Source organism: Triticum aestivum, chromosome 6D (assembly GCF_018294505.1).
Source record: "Triticum aestivum cultivar Chinese Spring chromosome 6D, IWGSC CS RefSeq v2.1, whole genome shotgun sequence".
Lineage (NCBI taxonomy): Eukaryota > Viridiplantae > Streptophyta > Magnoliopsida > Poales > Poaceae > Triticum > Triticum aestivum.
Window position 1 is genome coordinate 468,430,620 of NC_057811.1, and position 19,506 is coordinate 468,450,125.

Below are 19,506 nucleotides of genomic sequence, written 5' to 3' on the forward strand. Positions count from 1 at the left end.
TTGACCGAACGAGAGGGCGGCACTGACGGACATGACCACTCGGGCGTAGCCGCTTCAATGCGGACGTTGCGCACTGAGAAACCAACTCCGTCCGCTGCGCCGCATTGTAGTAGGCTGACTGCCACTTCGCCTGGCCTGGTCGTGGCCATTTAAGCCGTGCGAAAGCGATACATAGAGCCCCCCCTCCCCGACCACCGTCCCCTCCTCCACCCTGTCACCATCCCCGAGCCCAGCGGCGATGTGAAGTTCTCGTTCTCCATGTTAGTAGGCAGAGGCGGTGGAAGTCCCTTGTCTGGCAGCAGCGGCCCCATCTTCTCGTGGAGGCCCCACGTGAAGGAGGAGCCACCTTCCCCGATGCGTGCGTCCGCATGAAACGGGAGTCAACATCCCCCCAATGCCTCTGCCACGTGAAGGATGAGCCCGCATTGACAGACCCTCATCGCCGCCACGCCGCAATCGCCGCCCGATAAAGGAGGAGCTTCCACCCGTGATCATGAAGGAGCGTGGTGCATCCTCCACTACCTCGGAGGAGGTGGTTATGGCGGTGCGTCGGGCTCGAGGGCCATCGTATTTGAGGAGGAGCGCGCGGCGAGGCAACAGGAGCGGTACGGCTGGCGCAATGCCGCTCCCCGCTTTGCGTTCGTCAAGAGCGACGTGCCACCGGAATGGGTCCCCAACGACCTGGACCTTGCTGCCGCGTGGGCGCTCGACCGCTCCGTTACGACCGCTGAGACAGCCACCGGGCGCCGCAGCAGGAGGCGGAGCATGGTTGTCCTTGTGTCAAAATTTCATAATCCATATGGATACTTATTTGGGTTCAATTTTTTTGCCAATAGGCGGTGAATTGGTTTTTCAATTTTATCTTTTATTCTGTTCAGCCAAAACCATTGAAAATTTCCCACAATAATAATCATATGGTTGTCGTAAACCTCGGAAAAGCATGCAATCATTGGGGCATGCATGAATTTTCTCGTAGTCAAGGCCTAAGCCACGGATGATTTGTTGTACCTCATAGTACTTCTTTGGTAGTTGTGCCTGTGGAAGTGCATCAGACAAAACACCAAGTAGCGTTGTAAATGATTCTTGTGACCATCCATGTAAGCATTTCATGTGATACAAGGTGATGAGAAATGACAACTTAGAAAATGCTTTACATCCAGGGTATAACTCTGTGTTTGCATCCTCCAAGAAGCTTGCATACGTATTAGGTTTCTTCCTTGTTTGAGCATCTGCATTCTCATCCTCAACTGAATTAGGTACCATATTCTCAAATTCAACGCATCTAATTCACCATCAGATGTGCTTGATAAAGATTCACAACTGTTAGCCATAGCAAAGACAGCACTTAAGAGTCCTGGCATGTCATCCATCCTTCCATGGTTGCCTTCTCCAACAACATTCCTTGGGATGCCAGGAATAGAAAAATTGCCACTGTTATCTGATACATGAGCAAATGCAAATGATGGTTCACTGTAATCCTCTCCATGGCAAACCCACTTAGTGTAACCTTGAAGAATACCATCACATCTCAAGTGAGTTTTCACTCCATCATAACTCTGCATAGCTTTATTTCGGCAATTTACACAAGGACAGAGAATTCTATCACCAGCTGGAACATCATGGAATGCAAAAGACAGAAATTGTTCGACACCATCTTTGTAAGCAGCACTAGCTCTTGGTTGACTCATCCAACCTCGATCCATCGCCCTTTGATATGCCGAAGTAATTAAACAAAAAAAACATATGTCAGTGTATAACTTCACATGTGTTATTTAAGAGATGAAAGCTGATTTAAATCTTTTTGCAAGAAAAGCATGGAATACATAGATATTTTAATTCAATGATTGGATCCTAAAATATTTCATCAACCTTGAATTGAAAAACATCAAAAGAAATGTGCCATTGTAGGTTTAACTAGTATGCAAAGACGCCACTCAGTTCAATACAATTGCACATATGCTGCCATCTTTCTCCCCCTAATCCCAACTCTGGCTACATCGAAAGGAAACACACACCACATGAAAAAACAAAAATATAAAATAGGACACATGATTGATATTATATATGCAGGGCCTTCAATTATCTAGAAATATTTACTCTTTCTAATTGCTGTAGGGACTTCTTTCCTTCTGCAAAACTACTAAGATTGTTGGACTATCTAAGTATCCAAACTGAGCATAAAAACCATATAATAGGGTGCTTTAAAAAACAACTGTGTTAATTTCCCTGCTTTATATCATCATGTTATTGATGATCTTGTGCATCTCAGGTAAGCACCATATACAAAAATCAAGGTACAACAGAAGGTAAAAAAGGCCAATGATCACAGTCAGTATTATTATATATACAGTTATCACCATACTGGAAATACACTCCTTCCCAATTACAGAAACCTGGAGGATATGTGCAGCCACCTGAATGAAAAATGAAAAGCATGTATAAAAGGGCGTTTGCAATGCAATCTAAATAATTAGTGGGCTGCACTGCATACACGTCATATCTATTTGTTCTAAGGATAACAGGAAAAGGGATATTAAGTTGGACTGATTAACAAGTCAGATAAGACATCATTGAACAAGAAACAGAGAACATATGTGATGATCTACAATACTAGATTGAAACTTAAGACCAATTTAACACCCTAGTTTGGTTAAAAGCTTACTTTGCCACAACTAAGCCAAAAGTAGTAATTGTTACCCCTCAGGACAGAGTGTGGCTTGCCACAAAAGTGTGGCCAAAATATACTCCTTAATCATGTGACTAGTAAAGTCGCAAGCCACAACTGTGTCAGCCAACCGAACACTCACTCACCTCAGAAATTATGTGTGCCTAACCATAGGTCTGGCAACATTTGGCTGGAAACCAAACAGTCCCCAAGTGACTTGCAATTGTTGAAGGGTAGCCGGTCGCATATTTTTACAAAGTTAGCAAGCAGGGCCTAAGAGAGTAATTATCAAACAGTGCATTCTAATGCACACGATCAGTTGCTGCATGTGTTTACACCTTCAGGAAAAGGGGATTTTTAGGATACACTACCACTTGCCTCATTGGCGCATGGTAGGATACGCTGAAAAGACAACTTAGGTGAGTGGCATGTTGCTGATTTATTTATAAAAAATCCTGGAAGATTGCAGCTACTTACTTGCATTATGGAAGTTACTGTGCTCTTCAGTGTTATAAGCATGATTCAGCTTCATACATGCTACATATATTGTTTCAGTACCGAATAGGTTGTCCACTTTACATCCAATGCTTGATACTTCTGGACAAATGGTATGTCTCTCTAGAATTTAAACTCAATTCTTAATGATACAACAAAATAGATAAAAACATGCCAAAAACTTCAAGAAAAGAGTATGGGATACAAAAGAGGTACTTTCTCGAGTTGAGATTGAAGGCGGGTTGTTTGAAGCCAAAGGCGGTGGTCCAATCTATGGTTGTTCCAATTTGTGGAGTTGATTCAGTCCAACTGAAACACTGGGTGTTGAAACTTGCAATGAAATATATCTTCCTCTTCTTTTTCTACAAAATGAAATGAAATTGATATTAAAATGCATTCCCTTCCAAATCAACAATATGTTATACATATACACAGTCCCCTGCATATTCGCTGATACACAATTTTTCAGTTCAAATTTAATTTCATTTTCATCATACACTGATAGGAAGAACAGAAGAGAGAGCTTTCTCAGAAAATACCCCTGTCCCAGCCTGCTTGCTGTTTGTTGACAGCAAGTCCTGTCCTGGGCGGCAGAGTCCGGCCGAGCAGGCGAGCAGCCCGGGATTGGCAGGAGCAAAGCGCCAGAGCCGGCGCGGCAGGCGGCGGCCACCGGCAGGAGCAGGCGTGGAGCAGCACGTCCCTAGCGACCAGGCAAAGGGCCGGGGACGACCGAGGAGCGCCGGAGCAGAGGGGCCAGGGGCAGTCCTTGCGGACGGCATTCACTGGCGGCGGACGCGGCGCACTGGCAGGACTAGTTGCAGGAGGCAGGAGATGGAGTTGGTTGTTGGAGGCTATGGAGATTGGGAGGGGGCGCATGGGTGGAGGAGGAGCCAGGCCGTCGTCGGCGGCGGCATAGATGGGCGGCTCAGGACGTGGCGGCGGGTAAGGTGAAGGAGGGCGCGCGCTGAGTTCGGTACGTGGGCTCGTTTTACTGCATAGATGGGCCCCGTAATTTCCTTTTTCTGCAAAAAAATACTTTGGTTTTATTATTTATTTGTTAAACTCTTTCATGTATCCTAAAACGTCTCAAAAATCGTCTGTACCTATTTACACATGTAAAAAATAATAAATGATATATACCCTAAAATTAAGATTTGTGACCGTACTTATATCGTCTCAAAAAGCATGCCTACGTACTAGATGCTTTCAGTATAGAGACGAATATAAAAGCGTCTTAGAAAAAACGTGCCTACTGACATGTTTTGTTGTAGTGTGATGTCAAAAGTCGGAATGCCATAAACACCCACATGTCCAACTGAAACCTCCATGCTCGATCCTTATACAAGAAAAATGAAAATAACATATTTTACAAAGATTCTGCAAGGGAAAATCAACAATGTGCCTGTGTTGCCCAGGTTGAGACAAAGCACCTTCAGGCAAGAATAGTTATCACTTATCCACTTTCACTATACACAAGGAGTTTTTCTGCAGAAACCAAATATATATTTCGTTAGGAGATTTTTTTTTGCAACATTGAGTTCTAACATACAACCATCAAAGAAAGCATGTCAACATGGGAGATCAACCTGTGACATAGTAGTTCATCAGTAGGTAACTTGTACTACGGGGACATCGTGGAGGTACCAGTTTAGTATATTTGCATTCACAATTGTTGCAGAGTACTCCCTCTGTCCCATAATATAAGAACGTTTTTGACAGCACACTGGTGTTAAAAACGTTCTTATATTACGGGACGGAGGGAGTACATAGGAACATCTATTTTGGTTGTTCATATCCACACCACATGACATTAATACCACCACGCTAATCACATTTACTTTCTCAATACTCTTTATCATGTAAAATTTTGAAGCAGCTCACTTCACTAAATTGGAACTAATGATTTAAATGGTTCTTCTCAAGGGTGTAGTAGTGTATATCACTCACTCCCCTTCCTTATAAGTCTCAAGCCTGAATGGCATGTGTCTTACCGGAAGAAACAAATTCAGTGAGATAGTGCAGATGCTATAACATGGACGTACATTACACTATAAGATGAACACTTCCCAAGATTCACATATAAGCACGAAATTATGGAAACCATAGAGAATTTATGATTTATAATAGGGACCAGCTATTTTCTTGCTTGGAATCCAAACTAAACATTTTCATTTTGTCAGTGTCGTTCTGTTATTCACTCATGGAGCACTTGGATATGGTAATTTATTCAGTACTTTGTAATTTATAGCTATATTAACTTCCATTCAGTAGCTACTATACTGAAATTCATATTCCAAGACAAACCTTTAAATTGCAAAACAAAAAGAATTCTAATGGACAACAATTATGTTATTATGGAAGAACAATACAAGTAAATGGGAACATACCATATTCTTTATCATGCAGTAATAACAATATTTTATCAACAACTCACAACACCACTTCTTTTCAAATATGTTCATACTAGACGTGGTGAGAAGGAAAGTGTCAGATATTGGAGCAGAAAATAAGATTGGAAATTAGAATAAGAATCACAAACCAATTCACAAACAAGAATAAGAATCACAAAAGGTAGCATTAAGGTATGATGGATGATATGTAACATTCATCTAACTTGAGCATGGATTTGAATAGTAATGATGATGAAGCAAAATATGGTTTCCACACATGGGAAAAAACTGAGGTCTTCATGGTAAGAGAACTTATGTTTTAAAAGAGCAGAAATCATAAGGTGCAAAATATTGATTACAATTCACAATGATATTCATTGAACATCTGCCGACATATAGTACTTTCCAATGTAATGCTCAATACAACATCTAAGAAACTATATAGTGAAGAAATAAACAAGCACAGGACGACTGGGGCAGCAAACAAGCTTAATGGAAATTTTTTAGAATTTAACTCCCAAATATCATGTGATAGTCAATTGAAAACAAAAATAATATTTTGTGTAGTCTGGTAATAGGCCATTTGGGAGGTCGGGTACACTCAGGTTGTCTGAAATTGAACCGAGCACAAGAGAATGTACTGCATTATAGAGTGCGCATTCACTTCATGGTTGATTGAAGAGCGTAAAAAACTCATAGGTACACTATCAGGAGGTGATCCTCCAAGCTCCTCTTCGGAATTCTGATCATCCTCTTCTTGCTCCCCTGAATCTGTGTCATCTAGCTCCCCTTCTTCCAGCTCCATCTAGAAAATAGTAGAGCATTCCTTGTAAAATAGGTACGTACTTTCCAGCACAAATGGAGTACGAAAACAAGAAAAATACTTTGCAAGGATAACCAGAACATTGGCAGTTTCTATTAGTTCTCTGTAATGTACTGAGAATGTACCGCACAAGAGAATGTTCTTAGGTTACCAAGTTGATCCAATTGTACAAAGAACCAACAGAACACATTGTTGGGTCAAATTAAAAAATCCCATCCATCTCACCATGAACTGAAAGAATTTGCAGGCCACAAGTGTCCGCGAGCATCAAGCCAACACATTCAAAGAACCTACGACTGCGGCCGATCCGACAACCAAGTTGTCGTGGGTTTGTGACGGCAGATGTCCTAGCGAAAGGACTTAGTCGTGGAGCCATCGCGACGGGTTAGCTTAAAGGGGTTAAAGCGGACAAAGGACGCAGAGAGTTTATACTGGTTCGGCCCCCAGTGGTGAAGGTAAAAGCCTAATCCAGTTGTTGTGGAATTGCTAGGGTTTCGATGACCAGGGAGCGAATCCGCTATGCCTCCCTCTCGAGTTGTTGTCTGTTGTCCCTAAACCGTCGCCGGGTCGTCCCTTTATATACACAGGTTGACGCCCGGCGGATTACATAATCCCGAGGCCGGCTCATAATCGTGTCCGGCTCGGTTTCTACTCCTTCTTAACTTACAATACAAGTTACATGTCATATGGCGGTTCATGTCTACAGGCCCTAATCCGCCTTTGGGCCCTGGGCCTTCGTAAAGCGCCACACTCCTTGTCTTCATGGGCTTCAAATATAAATAACTCATTATGGGGATAACCCGGCCTCTCCTGGCCGGTTTACACCCAGTAGTAATATCCCCAACATTAGGCCCCAGATTGATTTGAACTGGTTTATGTCAATCTTCAACACCTAGAAAAATTCCTCCTTTAGCACCTTCGCGTAAATCTTGTAAACCGCCATGACGTCATCTTCCAGGATCATGCTAAATCGCCATGACGTCACCTGTTATTAAAGATTGTATATATCTCACCTTCATTAATGAGCCTCCGACAATCGAGGCGACAGCTCTGTCACATATCCAACCTTTGGGCTCCTCGATTTTTGCGACTGTCACTTATCCTTTCGCCTTATAAATAAGACCAGGGGATCCTTTTCATTCCCACCTGCCTCTTTGCTTCTTCTTCCTCCTTGCGCCGACCTGACCCTCACGCGCAGCCGCCGTCGTCAAGCTCCGCCCTCGACCTCAACTCCGGCCGCTGCATCAACCTGAATGCACCAGAGAAACGCGGCGCTCCTCCGCTGCTCCGTCAACATTAGTAAGTTTTCCTTTCCCTTGCTCTAGATCCACCATTAGGGTTTCGGCGTTCCTCGAAGCTCGAGGCTTGTTCTTCTCTGTTCATCTCCACAGTGTAAACGACCATCTCAGATCTAACAGTTCCTTGCGCAATCACTGTTATAATCCCCTTTTTCATCCTTAACACATCTTCTTTGTATAGGAAAAACTCATCCAAACCTGATGAACTGCTTAAACACCTGTATTTTAGGTCTGAATATATTTTGTTTTACTGATACGCTGCAGATCTGAAATTACTATATCAATCTGTGAAACTTGTTTTTCCCTCACTTAGACATTTTAGATCTGTACCTTCCATACCAATGTAGGCGGTTTAACTTTTTAGAAAATGATAATCCGGTAGGTACCATTAGTCCCCTCTTAAACCGCCGATTCATTTATCTTTGCACCTCCTCCAATGTCAGACTCCGGTTTAACAATGTGTATATGCCTCTGTTTCTGCTTCTGATCTTGCGTCGCTTTATGCTTGCCCGTCATAAATCTTAAACCAGCATTTATCTTTTTCCAGCTTTTCCTTGCAATGGCCAAACAATTTTATGCTTGTAACTAGGTCCCTTCCCTGGTTATGGAAGAGCAACTAGAGGGCTGTGTCGCAACTGGCGCTTTAGCAAAGAATGAAGTTATCCACTGGAGGGTCCCTGGTCCAGAAAATCCTCCTGAGCCCAAGGATGGAGATGGATTCATGTTCACTGACCACCTGGGTCGAGGGTTTAGCCCTCCCGGATCAAAAAATTTCCGAGATGTACTTGCTAGTTTCCAACTCCATCCTTAGGACATTAGACCAAGTATTTTGCGAGGCTTACCTATAAGAGGAACCCACAGTTGAACTATTTAGGGATTTCTTCTATTTAAACCGTCGTACAGAGTTTACAGACGGACCCAACACTGAACTTGGTGGAATGGCTATTCAAAAGAGGAAAGATGTCAGCTTCCCTCACGCCAAGCTTCATAGTCACCCCATGTTGGAAATATGCCCTAGAGGCAATAATAAATGGTTATTATTATATTTCTTTGTTCATGGTAATTGTCTATTATTCATGCTATAATTGTATTGTCCGGAAATCGTAATACATGTGTGAATACATAGACCACAACCTGTCCCTAGTAAGCCTCTAGTTGACTAGCTCGTTGATCAACAGATAGTCATGGTTTCCTGACCATGGACATTGGATGTCATTGATAACGGGATCACATCATTAGGAGAATGATGTGATGGACAAGACCCAATCCTAAGCATAGCATAAAAGATCGTGTAGTTTCGTTTGCTAGAGCTTTTCCAATGTCAAGTATCTTTTCCTTAGACCATGAGATCGTGCAACTCCCGGATACCGTAGGAGTGCTTTGGGTGTGCCAAACGTCACAACGTAATTGGGTGACTATAAAGGTGCACTACGGGTATCTCCGAAAGTGTCTGTTGGGTTGGCACGGATCGAGACTGGGGTTTGTCACTCCGTGTGACGGAGAGGTATCTCTGGGCCCACTCGGTAATGCATCATCATAATGAGCTCAATGTGACTAAGGCGTTAGTCACGGGATCATGCATTGCGGTACGAGTAAAGAGACTTGCCGGTAACGAGATTGAACAAGGTATTGGGATACCGACGATCAAATCTCGGGCAAGTAACATACCGTTTGACAAAGGGAATTGCATACGGGATTGACTGAATCCTCGACATCGTGGTTCATCTGATGAGATCATCGTGGAACATGTGGGAGCCAACATGGGTATCCAGATCCCGCTGTTGGTTATTGACCGGAGAGGCGTCTCGGTCATGTCTGCATGTCTCCCGAACCCATAGGGTCTACACACTTAAGGTCCGGTGACGCTAGGGTTGTAGAGATATATGTATCCGGAAACCCGAAAGTTGTTCGGAGTCCCGGATGAGATCCCGGACGTCACGAGAGGTTCCGGAATGGTCTGGAGGTGAAGAATTATATATAGGAAGTCAAGTTTCGGCCACCGGGAAAGTTTCGGGGGTTACCGGTATTTACCGGGACCACCGGAAGGGTCCCGGGGGTCCACCGGGTGGGGCCACCTATCCCAGAGGGCCCAGTGGGCTGAAATTGGAAGGGAACCAGCCCTTAGTGGGATGGGGCGCCCCCTTGGGACTCCCCCCATGCGCCTAGGGTTGGGAACCCTAGGGGGGTGAGTTCCCCCTTGCCTTGGGGGGCAAGGCAACCCCTTCCCCCCCTTGTGGCCGCCCCCCCCCCCCCCCCCCCCATGAGATCTCATCTCCAGGGCTGGCGCACCCCCCAGGGGCCTATATAAAGGGGGGGAGGGAGGGCAGCAAAAAACTACAGCCTTGGGCGCCTCCCTCCTCCCCTGTTACACCTCTCCGTCTCTCGCAGAAGCTCGGCGAAGCCCTGCAGGAGACCCGCTACATCCACCACCACGCCGTCGTGCTACTGGATCTCCATCAACCTCTCCTTCCCCCTTGCTGGATCAAGAAGGAGGAGACGTTGCTGCACCGTACGTGTGTTGAACGCGGAGGTGCCGTCCATTCGGCACTCGGTCATCGGTGATTTGGATCACGGCGAGTACGACTCCGTCATCCACGTTCATTGGAACGCTTCCGCTCGCGATCTACAAGGGTATGTAGATGCACTCCCTTCCCCTCGTTGCTAGTACACTCCATAGATGCATCTTGGTGAGCGTAGGAAAATTTTAAATTATGCTACGATTCCCAACAGTGGCATCATGAGCCAGGTCTATGCGTAGTTACTATGCACGAGTAGAACACAAAGCAGTTGTGGGCGTTGAGTTTGCCAATGCTTCTTGCCGCTACTAGTCTTTTCTTGTTTCGGCGGCATTGTAGGATGAAGCGGCCCGGACCGACCTTACACGTACACTTACGTGAGACAGGTTCCACCGACTGACATGCACAAGTTGCATAAGGTGGCTAGCGGGTGTCTGTCTCTCCTACTTTAGTCGGAACGGATTCAATGAAAAGGGTCCTTATGAAGGGTAAATAGAAATTGGCAAATCACGTTGTGGTCATACGTAGGTAAGAAATGTTCTTGCTAGAAACCTACAAACCACGTAAAAACTTGCAACAACAATTAGAGGACGTCTAACTTGTTTTTGCAGCAAGTGCTATGTGATGTGATATGGCCAGAAGATGTGATGAATGATATATGTGATGTATGTGATTGATCGTATTCTTGTAATAGGAATCACGACTTGCATGTCGATGAGTATGACAACCGGCAGGAGCCATAGGAGTTGTCTTTATTATTTTGCATGACCTGCGTGTCATTGAATAACGCCATGTAAATTACTTTACTTTGTTGCTCAACGCGTTAGCCATAGAAGTAGAAGTAATCGTTGGCGTGACGACTTCATGAAGACACAATGATGGAGATCATGATGATGGAGATCATGGTGTCATGCCGGTGACGAAGATGATCATGGTGCCCTGAAGATGGAGATCAAAGGAGCATGATGATATTGGCCATATCATGTCACTATTTGATTGCATGTGATGTTTATCATGTTTTTGCATCTTATTTGCTTAGAACGACGGTAGTAAGTAAGATGATCCCTTATAATAATTTCAAGAAAGTGTTCACCCTAACTGTGCACCGTTGCGAAGGTTCGTTGTTTTGAAGCACCACGTGATGATCGGGTGTGATAGATTCTAACGTTCGAATACAACGGGTGTTGATGAGCCTAGCATGTACAGACATGGCCTCGGAACACACGCAATACACTTAGGTTGACTTGACGAGCCTAGCATGTACAGACATCGCCTCGGAACACCGAGGACCGAAAGGTCGAGCATGAGTCGTATAGAAGATACGATCAACATGGAGATGTTCACCGATCTTGACTAGTCCGTCTCACGTGATGATCGGACACGGCCTAGTTAAACTCGGATCATGTTTCACTTAGATGACTAGAGGGATGTCTATCTGAGTGGGAGTTCATAATCAGATGAACTTCATTATCATGAACATAGTCAAATAGGTATTTGCAAATTATGTCATAGCTTGCGCTTTAGTTCTACTGGTTAAGATATGTTCCTAGAGAAAATTTAGTTGAAAGTTGGTAGTAGCAATTATGCGGACTGGGTCCGTAAACTGAGGATTGTCCTCATTGCTGCACAGAAGGCTTATGTCCTTAATGCATCGCTCGGTGTGCTGAACCTCAGCGTCGTCTGTAGATGTTACGAAACATCTGACATACACATTTTGATGACTACGTGATAGTTCAGTGCGGTTTAGAATTGTGGCACCAAAGACGTTTTTGAAACGTCGCAGAACATGTGAGATGTTCCGAAGACTGAAATTGGGATTTCAGACTAGTGCCCATGTCAAGAGGTATGAGACCTCTGACAAGTTTCTTAAGCCTGCAAACTAAGGGAGAAAAGCTCAATCGTTGAGCGAGTGCTCAGATTGTCTGAGTGCCACAATCGCTTGAATCGAGTGGGAGTTAATCTCCCAGATGAGATAGTGATAGTTCTCCATAGTCACTGCCACCAAGCTAGTAGAGCTTCGTGATGAACTATAACATATCAAGGATAGTTATGATGATCCTTGAGCTATTCGCGATGTTTGACACCGCGAGAGTAGAAATCAAGAAGGAGCATCAATTGTTGATGGTTAGTAAAACCACTAGTTTAAGAAGGGCAAGGGCAAAAGGGATACTTCATGAAACAGCAAGTCGTTTGCTGCTCTAGTGAAGAATCCCAAGGTTGAACCCAAACCCGAGACTAAGTGCTTCTGTAATGAGAGGAACGGACACTGAAGCAGTACTACCCTAGATACTTGGTAGATGAGAAGGCAGGCAAGGTCGACAGTAGTATATTGGATATACGTTATATGATGTGTACTTTACTAGTACTCCTAGCAGCACCAGGGTATTAGATACCGGTTCGGTTGCTAAGTGTTAGTAACTCGAAATAAAAGCTGCGGAATAAATGGAGACTAGCTAAAGGTGAGATGACGATATGTGTTGGAAGTGTTTCCAAGGTTGATGTGATCAAGCATCGCATGCTCCCTCTACCATCGAGATTTGGTGTTTGCGTTGAACATGATTGGATTATGTTTACCTCAAAACGGTTATTCATTTAAGGAGAATAATGGTTACTCTGTTTATTTGAATAATACCTTTTTGCACCTAAAATGAATCTCGATCGTAGTGATACACATGTTCATGCCAAAAAGATATAAGATAGTAATGATAGTACCACATACTTGTGGCACTGCCACTTGAGTCATATTGGTGTAGAACGCATGAAGAAGCTCCATGTAGGTGGATCTTTGGACTCACTCATTTGTTAAAAGATTGAGACATGCGAACCATGTCTATTGGTATATATGCATGAAGAAACTCCATACAGATGGATCGTTTGGACTCACTTGATTATGAATCACTTGAGACATGCAAATCATACCACATGGGCAAAATGACTGAAAGTCCTCGTTTTCAGTGAGATGGAACAAGAGAGCAACTTATTGGAAGTAATACATTTTGATGTACGCAGTCCAATGAGTGCTGAGGCATGCAGTGGACATCGTTATGTTCTTACTTCACAGATGATTTGAGTAGATGCTGAGTGTATTTACTTGATGAAACACTAGTCTGAATTATTGAAAGGTTCAAGTAATTTCAGAGTGAAGTTGAAGATCGTCGTGACAAGAGGATAAAATGTCTGTGATATGATCATAGAGATGAGTATCTGAGATACGAGTTTGGCACACAATTGAGACATTGTGGAAAGTGTTTCACAATTAATACCGCCTGGAACACCATAGTGTGATGGTGTGTCCGAACATCATAACTGCACCCTATTGGATATGGTGCATACCATGATGTTTCTTATCAAATTACCACTATCATTTATGGGTTAGGCATTAGAGACAACCGCATTCACTTTAAAAGGGGCACCACGCAACTCCGTTGAGACGACACCGTTTATAGAAACCTAAGTTGTCGTTTCTTAAAAGTTTGGGGCTGCGATGCTTATGTGAAAAAGTTTCAGGCTGATAAGCTCGAACCCAAAGCGGATAAATGCATCTTCATAGAATACCCAAAAACAGTTGGGTATACCTCCTATTTCAGATCTGGAAGCAAAAGTAATTGCTTCTAGAAACGAGTCCTTTCCCGAGGAAAAGTTTCTCTCGAAAGAATTGAGTGGGAGGATGGTGGAGACTTGATAAGGTTATTGAACCGTCGCTTCAACTAGTATGTAGCAGGGCACAGGAAGTTGTTCCTGTGGCACCTACACCAATTGAAGTGGAAGCTTATGATGGTGATCATGAAACTTCGGATCAAGTCACTACCAAACCTCGTAGGACGACGAGGATGCGCACTACTTCAGAGTAATGCGTGATCCTGCCTTGGAAGTCATGTTGCTAGACAACTATGAACCTACGAGCTATGGAGAAGCGATGGTGGGCCCATATTCCGACGAATGGCTCGAGGCCATGAAATCCGAGATAGAATCCATGTATCAGAACAAAGCATGGACTTTGGTCAACTTGCCCGATGATCGGCAAGCCATTGAGATAAATGGATCTTTAAGAAGAAGACGGACATGGACGGTAATGTTACCGTCTATGAAGCTCGACTTGTGGCAAAGAGTATTTTCACAAGTTCAAGGAGTTGACTACGATGAGTTTTTCTCATCCGTAGTGATGCTTAGGTCCGTCGGAATCATGTTAGCATTAGCTACATTTATGAAATCTGGCAGATGGATGTCAAAATAAGTTTCCTTACCAGTTTTCGTAAGGAAAGGTTGTATGTGATACAATCAGAAAGGTTTTGTCGATCCTAAGGATGCTAAAAGGTATGCTAGCTCCAGCGATCCTTCCATGGATTAGAGCAAGCATCTCGGAGTCAGAATATACGCTTTGATGGAGTGATCAAAGTTTTTGGGTTTATACAAAGTTTGTTAGAAACTTGTATTTACAATAAAGTGAGTGGGAGCGCTACAACATTTCTGATAAGTATATGTGAATGACATATTGTTGATCCGAAATGATGTAAAATTTCTGGAAAGCATAAAGGGTTGTTTGAAAGGAGTTTTTCAAAGGAAGACCTGGATAAAGCTACTTACATATTGGGCATCAAGATCCATAGAGATAGATCAAGACGCCTGATGATACTTTCAAAAGACAGCACACCTTGACATGATTTTGAAAGACTTCAAAATAGATCAGCAAAGAAGGAGTTCTTGGCTGTGTTACAAGGTGTGAGTATTGAGTGAGACTCAAGACCTGACCACAGCAGAAGATAGAGAAAGGACGAAGGTCGTCCCCTATGCTTTAGGCGTAGGCTCTATAGTATGCTATGCTGTGTACCGCACATGTAGTGTGCCTTGCCATGAGTTGGTCAAGAGGGTACAATGGTGATCCGGGAAAGGATCTCATGACAGCGGTCGAACTTATCCTTAGTACCTAGTGGATTAAGGAATTTTCTCGATTCTGGAGGTGGAAAGGAGTTCGTCGTAAAGGGTTACGTCGATGCGAACTTTGACACTAATCCGGATGACACTGAGTAGTAAACCGGATTCGTATAGTAGAGCAATTATTTGAAATGGCTCCAAATAGCGCGTGGTAGCATCCACAAAGATGACATAGATATTCGTAAAGCACACGGTTCTGAAAGGTTCAGACCCGTTGACTAATAACCTCTCTCACAAGCATAACATGACCAAAGCAGAACACATTGAGTGATAATCACATAGTGATGTGAACTAGATTGTTGACTCTAGTAAACTCTTTAGATGTTGGTCACATGGTGATGTGACCAGTGAGTGTTAATCACATGGTGATATGAACTAGATTATTGACTCTAGTGCAAGTGGGAGACTGTTGGAAATATGCCCTAGAGGCAATAATAAATGGTTATTATTATATTTCTTTGTTCATGGTAATTGTCTATTATTCATGCTATAATTGTATTGTCCGAAAATCGTAATACATGTGTGAATACATAGACCACAACCTGTCCCTAGTAAGCCTCTAGTTGACTAGCTCGTTGATCAACAGATAGTCATGGTTTCCTCACTATGGACATTGGATGTCATTGATAACGGGATCACATCATTAGGAGAATGATGTGATGGACAAGACCCAATCCTAAGCATAGCATAAAAGATCGTGTAGTTTCGTTTGCTAGAGCTTTTCCAATGTCAAGTATCTTTTCCTTAGACCATGAGATCGTGCAACTCCCGGATACCGTAGGAGTGCTTTGGGTGTGCCAAACGTCACAACGTAACTGGGTGACTATAAAGGTGCACTACGGGTATCTCTGAAAGTGTCTGTTGGGTTGGCACGGATCGAGACTGGGATTTGTCACTCCGTGTGACGGAGAGGTATCTCTGGGCCCACTCGGTAATGCATCATCATAATGAGCTCAATGTGACTAAGGCGTTAGTCACGGGATCATGCATTGTGGTACGAGTAAAGAGACTTGCCGGTAACGAGATTGAACAAGGTATTGGGATACCGACGATCGAATCTCGGGCAAGTAACATACCGATTGACAAAGGGAATTGCATACGGGATTGACTGAATCCTCGACATCGTGGTTCATCCGATGAGATCATCGTGGAACATGTGGGAGCCAACATGGGTATCCAGATCCTGCTGTTGGTTATTGACCGGAGAGGCGTCTCGGTCATGTCTGCATGTCTCCCGAACCCGTAGGGTCTACACACATAAGGTCCGGTGACGCTAGGGTTGTAGAGATATATGTATGCGGAAACCCGAAAGTTGTTCGGAGTCCCGGATGAGATCCCGGATGTCATGAGAGGTTCCGGAATGGTCCGGAGGTGAAGAATTATATATAGGAAGTCAAGTTTCGGCCACCGGGAAAGTTTCGGGGGTTACCGGTATTGTACCGGGACCACCGGAAGGGTCCCGGGGGTCCACCGGGTGGGGCCACCTATCCCGGAGGGCCCAGTGGGCTGAAAGTGGAAGGGAACCAGCCCTTAGTGGGCTGGGGCGCCCCCCTTGGGCCTCCCCCCATGCGCCTAGGGTTGGGAACCCTAGGGGGGAGTTCCCCCTTGCCTTGGGGGGCAAGGCAACCCCTTCCCCCCCTTGTGGCCGCCCCCCCCCCCATGAGATCTCATCTCCAGGGCTGGTGCACCCCCCAGGGGCCTATATAAAGGGGGGAGGGAGGGCAGCAAAAAACTACAGCCTTGGGCGCCTCCCTCCTCCCCTGTTACACCTCTCCGTCTCTCGCAGAAGCTCGGCGAAGCCCTGCAGGAGACCCGCTACATCCACCACCACGCCGTCGTGCTACTGGATCTCCATCAACCTCTCCTTCCCCCTTGCTGGATCAAGAAGGAGGAGACGTTTCTGCACCGTACGTGTGTTGAACGCAGAGGTGCCGTCCGTTCGGCACTCGGTCATCGGTGATTTGGATCACGGCGAGTACGACTCCGTCATCCACGTTCATTGGAACGCTTCCGCTCGCGATCTACAATGGTATGTAGATGCACTCCCTTCCCCTCGTTGCTAGTACACTCCATAGATGCATCTTGGTGAGCGTAGGAAAATTTTAAATTATGCTACGATTCCCAACACCCCAAGGACTGGAATCAGACTTGGTTTTATTGCCGAGATACGTCTCCAACTGATGAAAATCCTCTGCCGGGTTATCGTCCTCACCGGCTTAGCAACACACATCCATTTCCTTAGAGACTGACTGCAAAGGAACGGTCCAACTACGCACCACAACTTTCAAATCTTAGAGCCTTTATGGCAAACGGTTTAACAGCCGTCGACTTTGTTTGCTGCTGGATATCCTGGAGCGTTCTGCCCTTAAGCCGTCACCCCGGTTTAGTGTGCGAGTACACCGGGAGTTTAAAAGATCCTCAACGACATATTGATGTTCAGCTAACGGAGGCTGAAGTTACTGATACGTCCATTTTGCATCATGATTTTATATCGATATTTATTGCATTATGGGCTGTTATTACACATTATGTCACAATACTTATGCCTATTCTCTCTTATTTTACAAGGTTTACATAAGGAGGGAGAATGCCGGCAGCTGGAATTCTGGGCTGGAAAAGGAGCAAATATTAGAGACCTATTCTGCACAACTCCAAAAGTCCTGAAACTTCACGAAAGTTATTTTTGGAAATAATAAAAAATATTGAGCGGAAGAAGTACGTCAGAGGAGGCCCCACCTTCCCACGAGGGTGGGGGCGCGCCCTACCCCCCAGGGCGCGCCCCCTGCCTTGTGGGCCCCCTGTTGGCTCTCCTGTGGCCATCTTCTGCTATATGAAGTCTTTCGTCGAGAAAAAAACCATAAGCAACCTTTTGGGACGAGACTCCGCCGCCACAAGGCGGAACCTTGCCGGAACCAATCTAGGGCACCGGCAGAGCTGTTCTGCCGGGGACACTTCCCTCCAGGAGGGGGAAATCATCGCCATCGTCATCACCTACGCTCCTCTCATCGGGAGAGGGCAATCTCCATCAACATCTTCACCAGCACCATCTCCTCTCAAAACCCTAGTTCATCTCTTGTATCCAACTCTTGTCTCCAAGTCCGGGATTGGTACTAGTAGGTTTCTAGTAGTGTTGATTACTCCTTGTAGTTGATGCTAGTTGGTTTATTTGGTGTAAAATCCTATGTTCAGATCCTATATGCATATTAATACCCCTCTGATTATGAACATGAATATGCTTTGTGAGTAGTTACGTTTGTTCCTGAGGACATGGGAGAAGTCTTGCTATTAGTAGTCATGTGAATTTGGTATTCGTTCGATATTTTGATGAGATGTATGTTGTCTATCCTCTAGTGGTGTTATGTGAACGTCGACTACATAACGCTTCACCATTATCTGGGCCTAGAGGAAGACATTGGGAAGTAATAAGTAGATGATGGGTTGCTAGAGTGACAGAAGCTTAAACCCTAATTTATGCGTTGCTTCGTAAGGGGCTGATTTGGATCCATATGTTTCATGCTATGGTTAGGTTTACCTTAATACTTTTTTTGTAGTTGCGGATGCTTGCAATAGAGGTTAATCATAAGTGGGATGCTTGTTCAAGTAAGAACAGCACCCAAGCACCGGTCCACCCACATATGAAATTATCAAAGTACCGAACGCGAATCATATGAACGTGATGAAAACTAGCTTGACGATAATTCCCATATGTCCTCGGGAGCGCTTTTGTCTATATAAGAGTTTGTCCAGGCTTGTCCTTTGCTACAGAAAGGATTGGGACACCTTGCTGCACTTTATTTACTTTTGTTACTTGTTGCTCGTTACAAATTATCCTATCACAAAACTATCTGTTATCACTTATTTCAGTACTTGCAGAGAATACCTTGCTGAAAACCGCTTATCATTTCCTTCTGCTCCTCGTTGGGTTCGACACTCTTACTTATCGACAGGACTACGATAGATCCCCTATACTTGTGGGTCATCAGTTACTGAGTCTGTCAAGAAAATACTAAATGAACCGGAGGCTGTCTATAGCAAGACCGGGTTAAGTCCTTTCCGCACTTCCAATAAACCGCCAGCTGTAAGAATCATATAACTTTTTTGTTTTAGCTTAATCCTTTTGAATATTCTCTCAAAAATTTGTCCATCTTTGACAGGGCGATGATCCGTTCTGGAAGAAGAAACCACAGGATAAACCGGCCAAGACACCTCGCCCCAAGACCAAAGTTATTAAAAAAACCTACCAAGAAGAGGATCACTGAGTCTTCTGAACAAAATGATGATGCTGACCTGGATAATCCGGACTCAGAGGTAGAACTTGACTCTCTTGGTTCTTTTTTCATACACCTCATTGACAATGACTATTATCAGGACGACGCTGAAAGCAGCC

General features: G+C 44.4%; 1 protein-coding gene across 6 annotated transcripts; it reads right to left on the reverse strand.

Annotated features, from left to right (window-relative positions):
• Positions 1-1,077: 1,077 nt before the first annotated feature.
• On the reverse strand, positions 1,078-4,108 carry LOC123145966 (uncharacterized). 6 transcript variants are annotated; one of them, XR_006472569.1, is made up of 4 exons: positions 3,700-4,108; positions 3,377-3,522; positions 2,363-2,414; positions 1,078-1,707 (listed from the first exon to the last, which is right to left on the reverse strand). XR_006472569.1 is itself a non-coding variant. In XM_044565509.1 (3 exons), the coding sequence occupies exons 1-3, from the start codon at positions 3,937-3,939 to the stop codon at positions 1,107-1,109; spliced, it is 987 nt and encodes a 328-aa protein (XP_044421444.1). In that variant the 5' UTR covers positions 3,940-4,108; the 3' UTR covers positions 1,078-1,106. The 6 variants fall into 6 exon arrangements, 3 of the variants coding, with proteins under 3 accessions (XP_044421444.1, XP_044421446.1, XP_044421445.1); XR_006472568.1 differs by lacking the exon at positions 2,363-2,414 and having other exon boundaries at positions 3,143-3,522; XR_006472567.1 differs by having other exon boundaries at positions 2,363-3,522.
• Between the last annotated feature and the right edge of the window lie 15,398 nt (positions 4,109-19,506).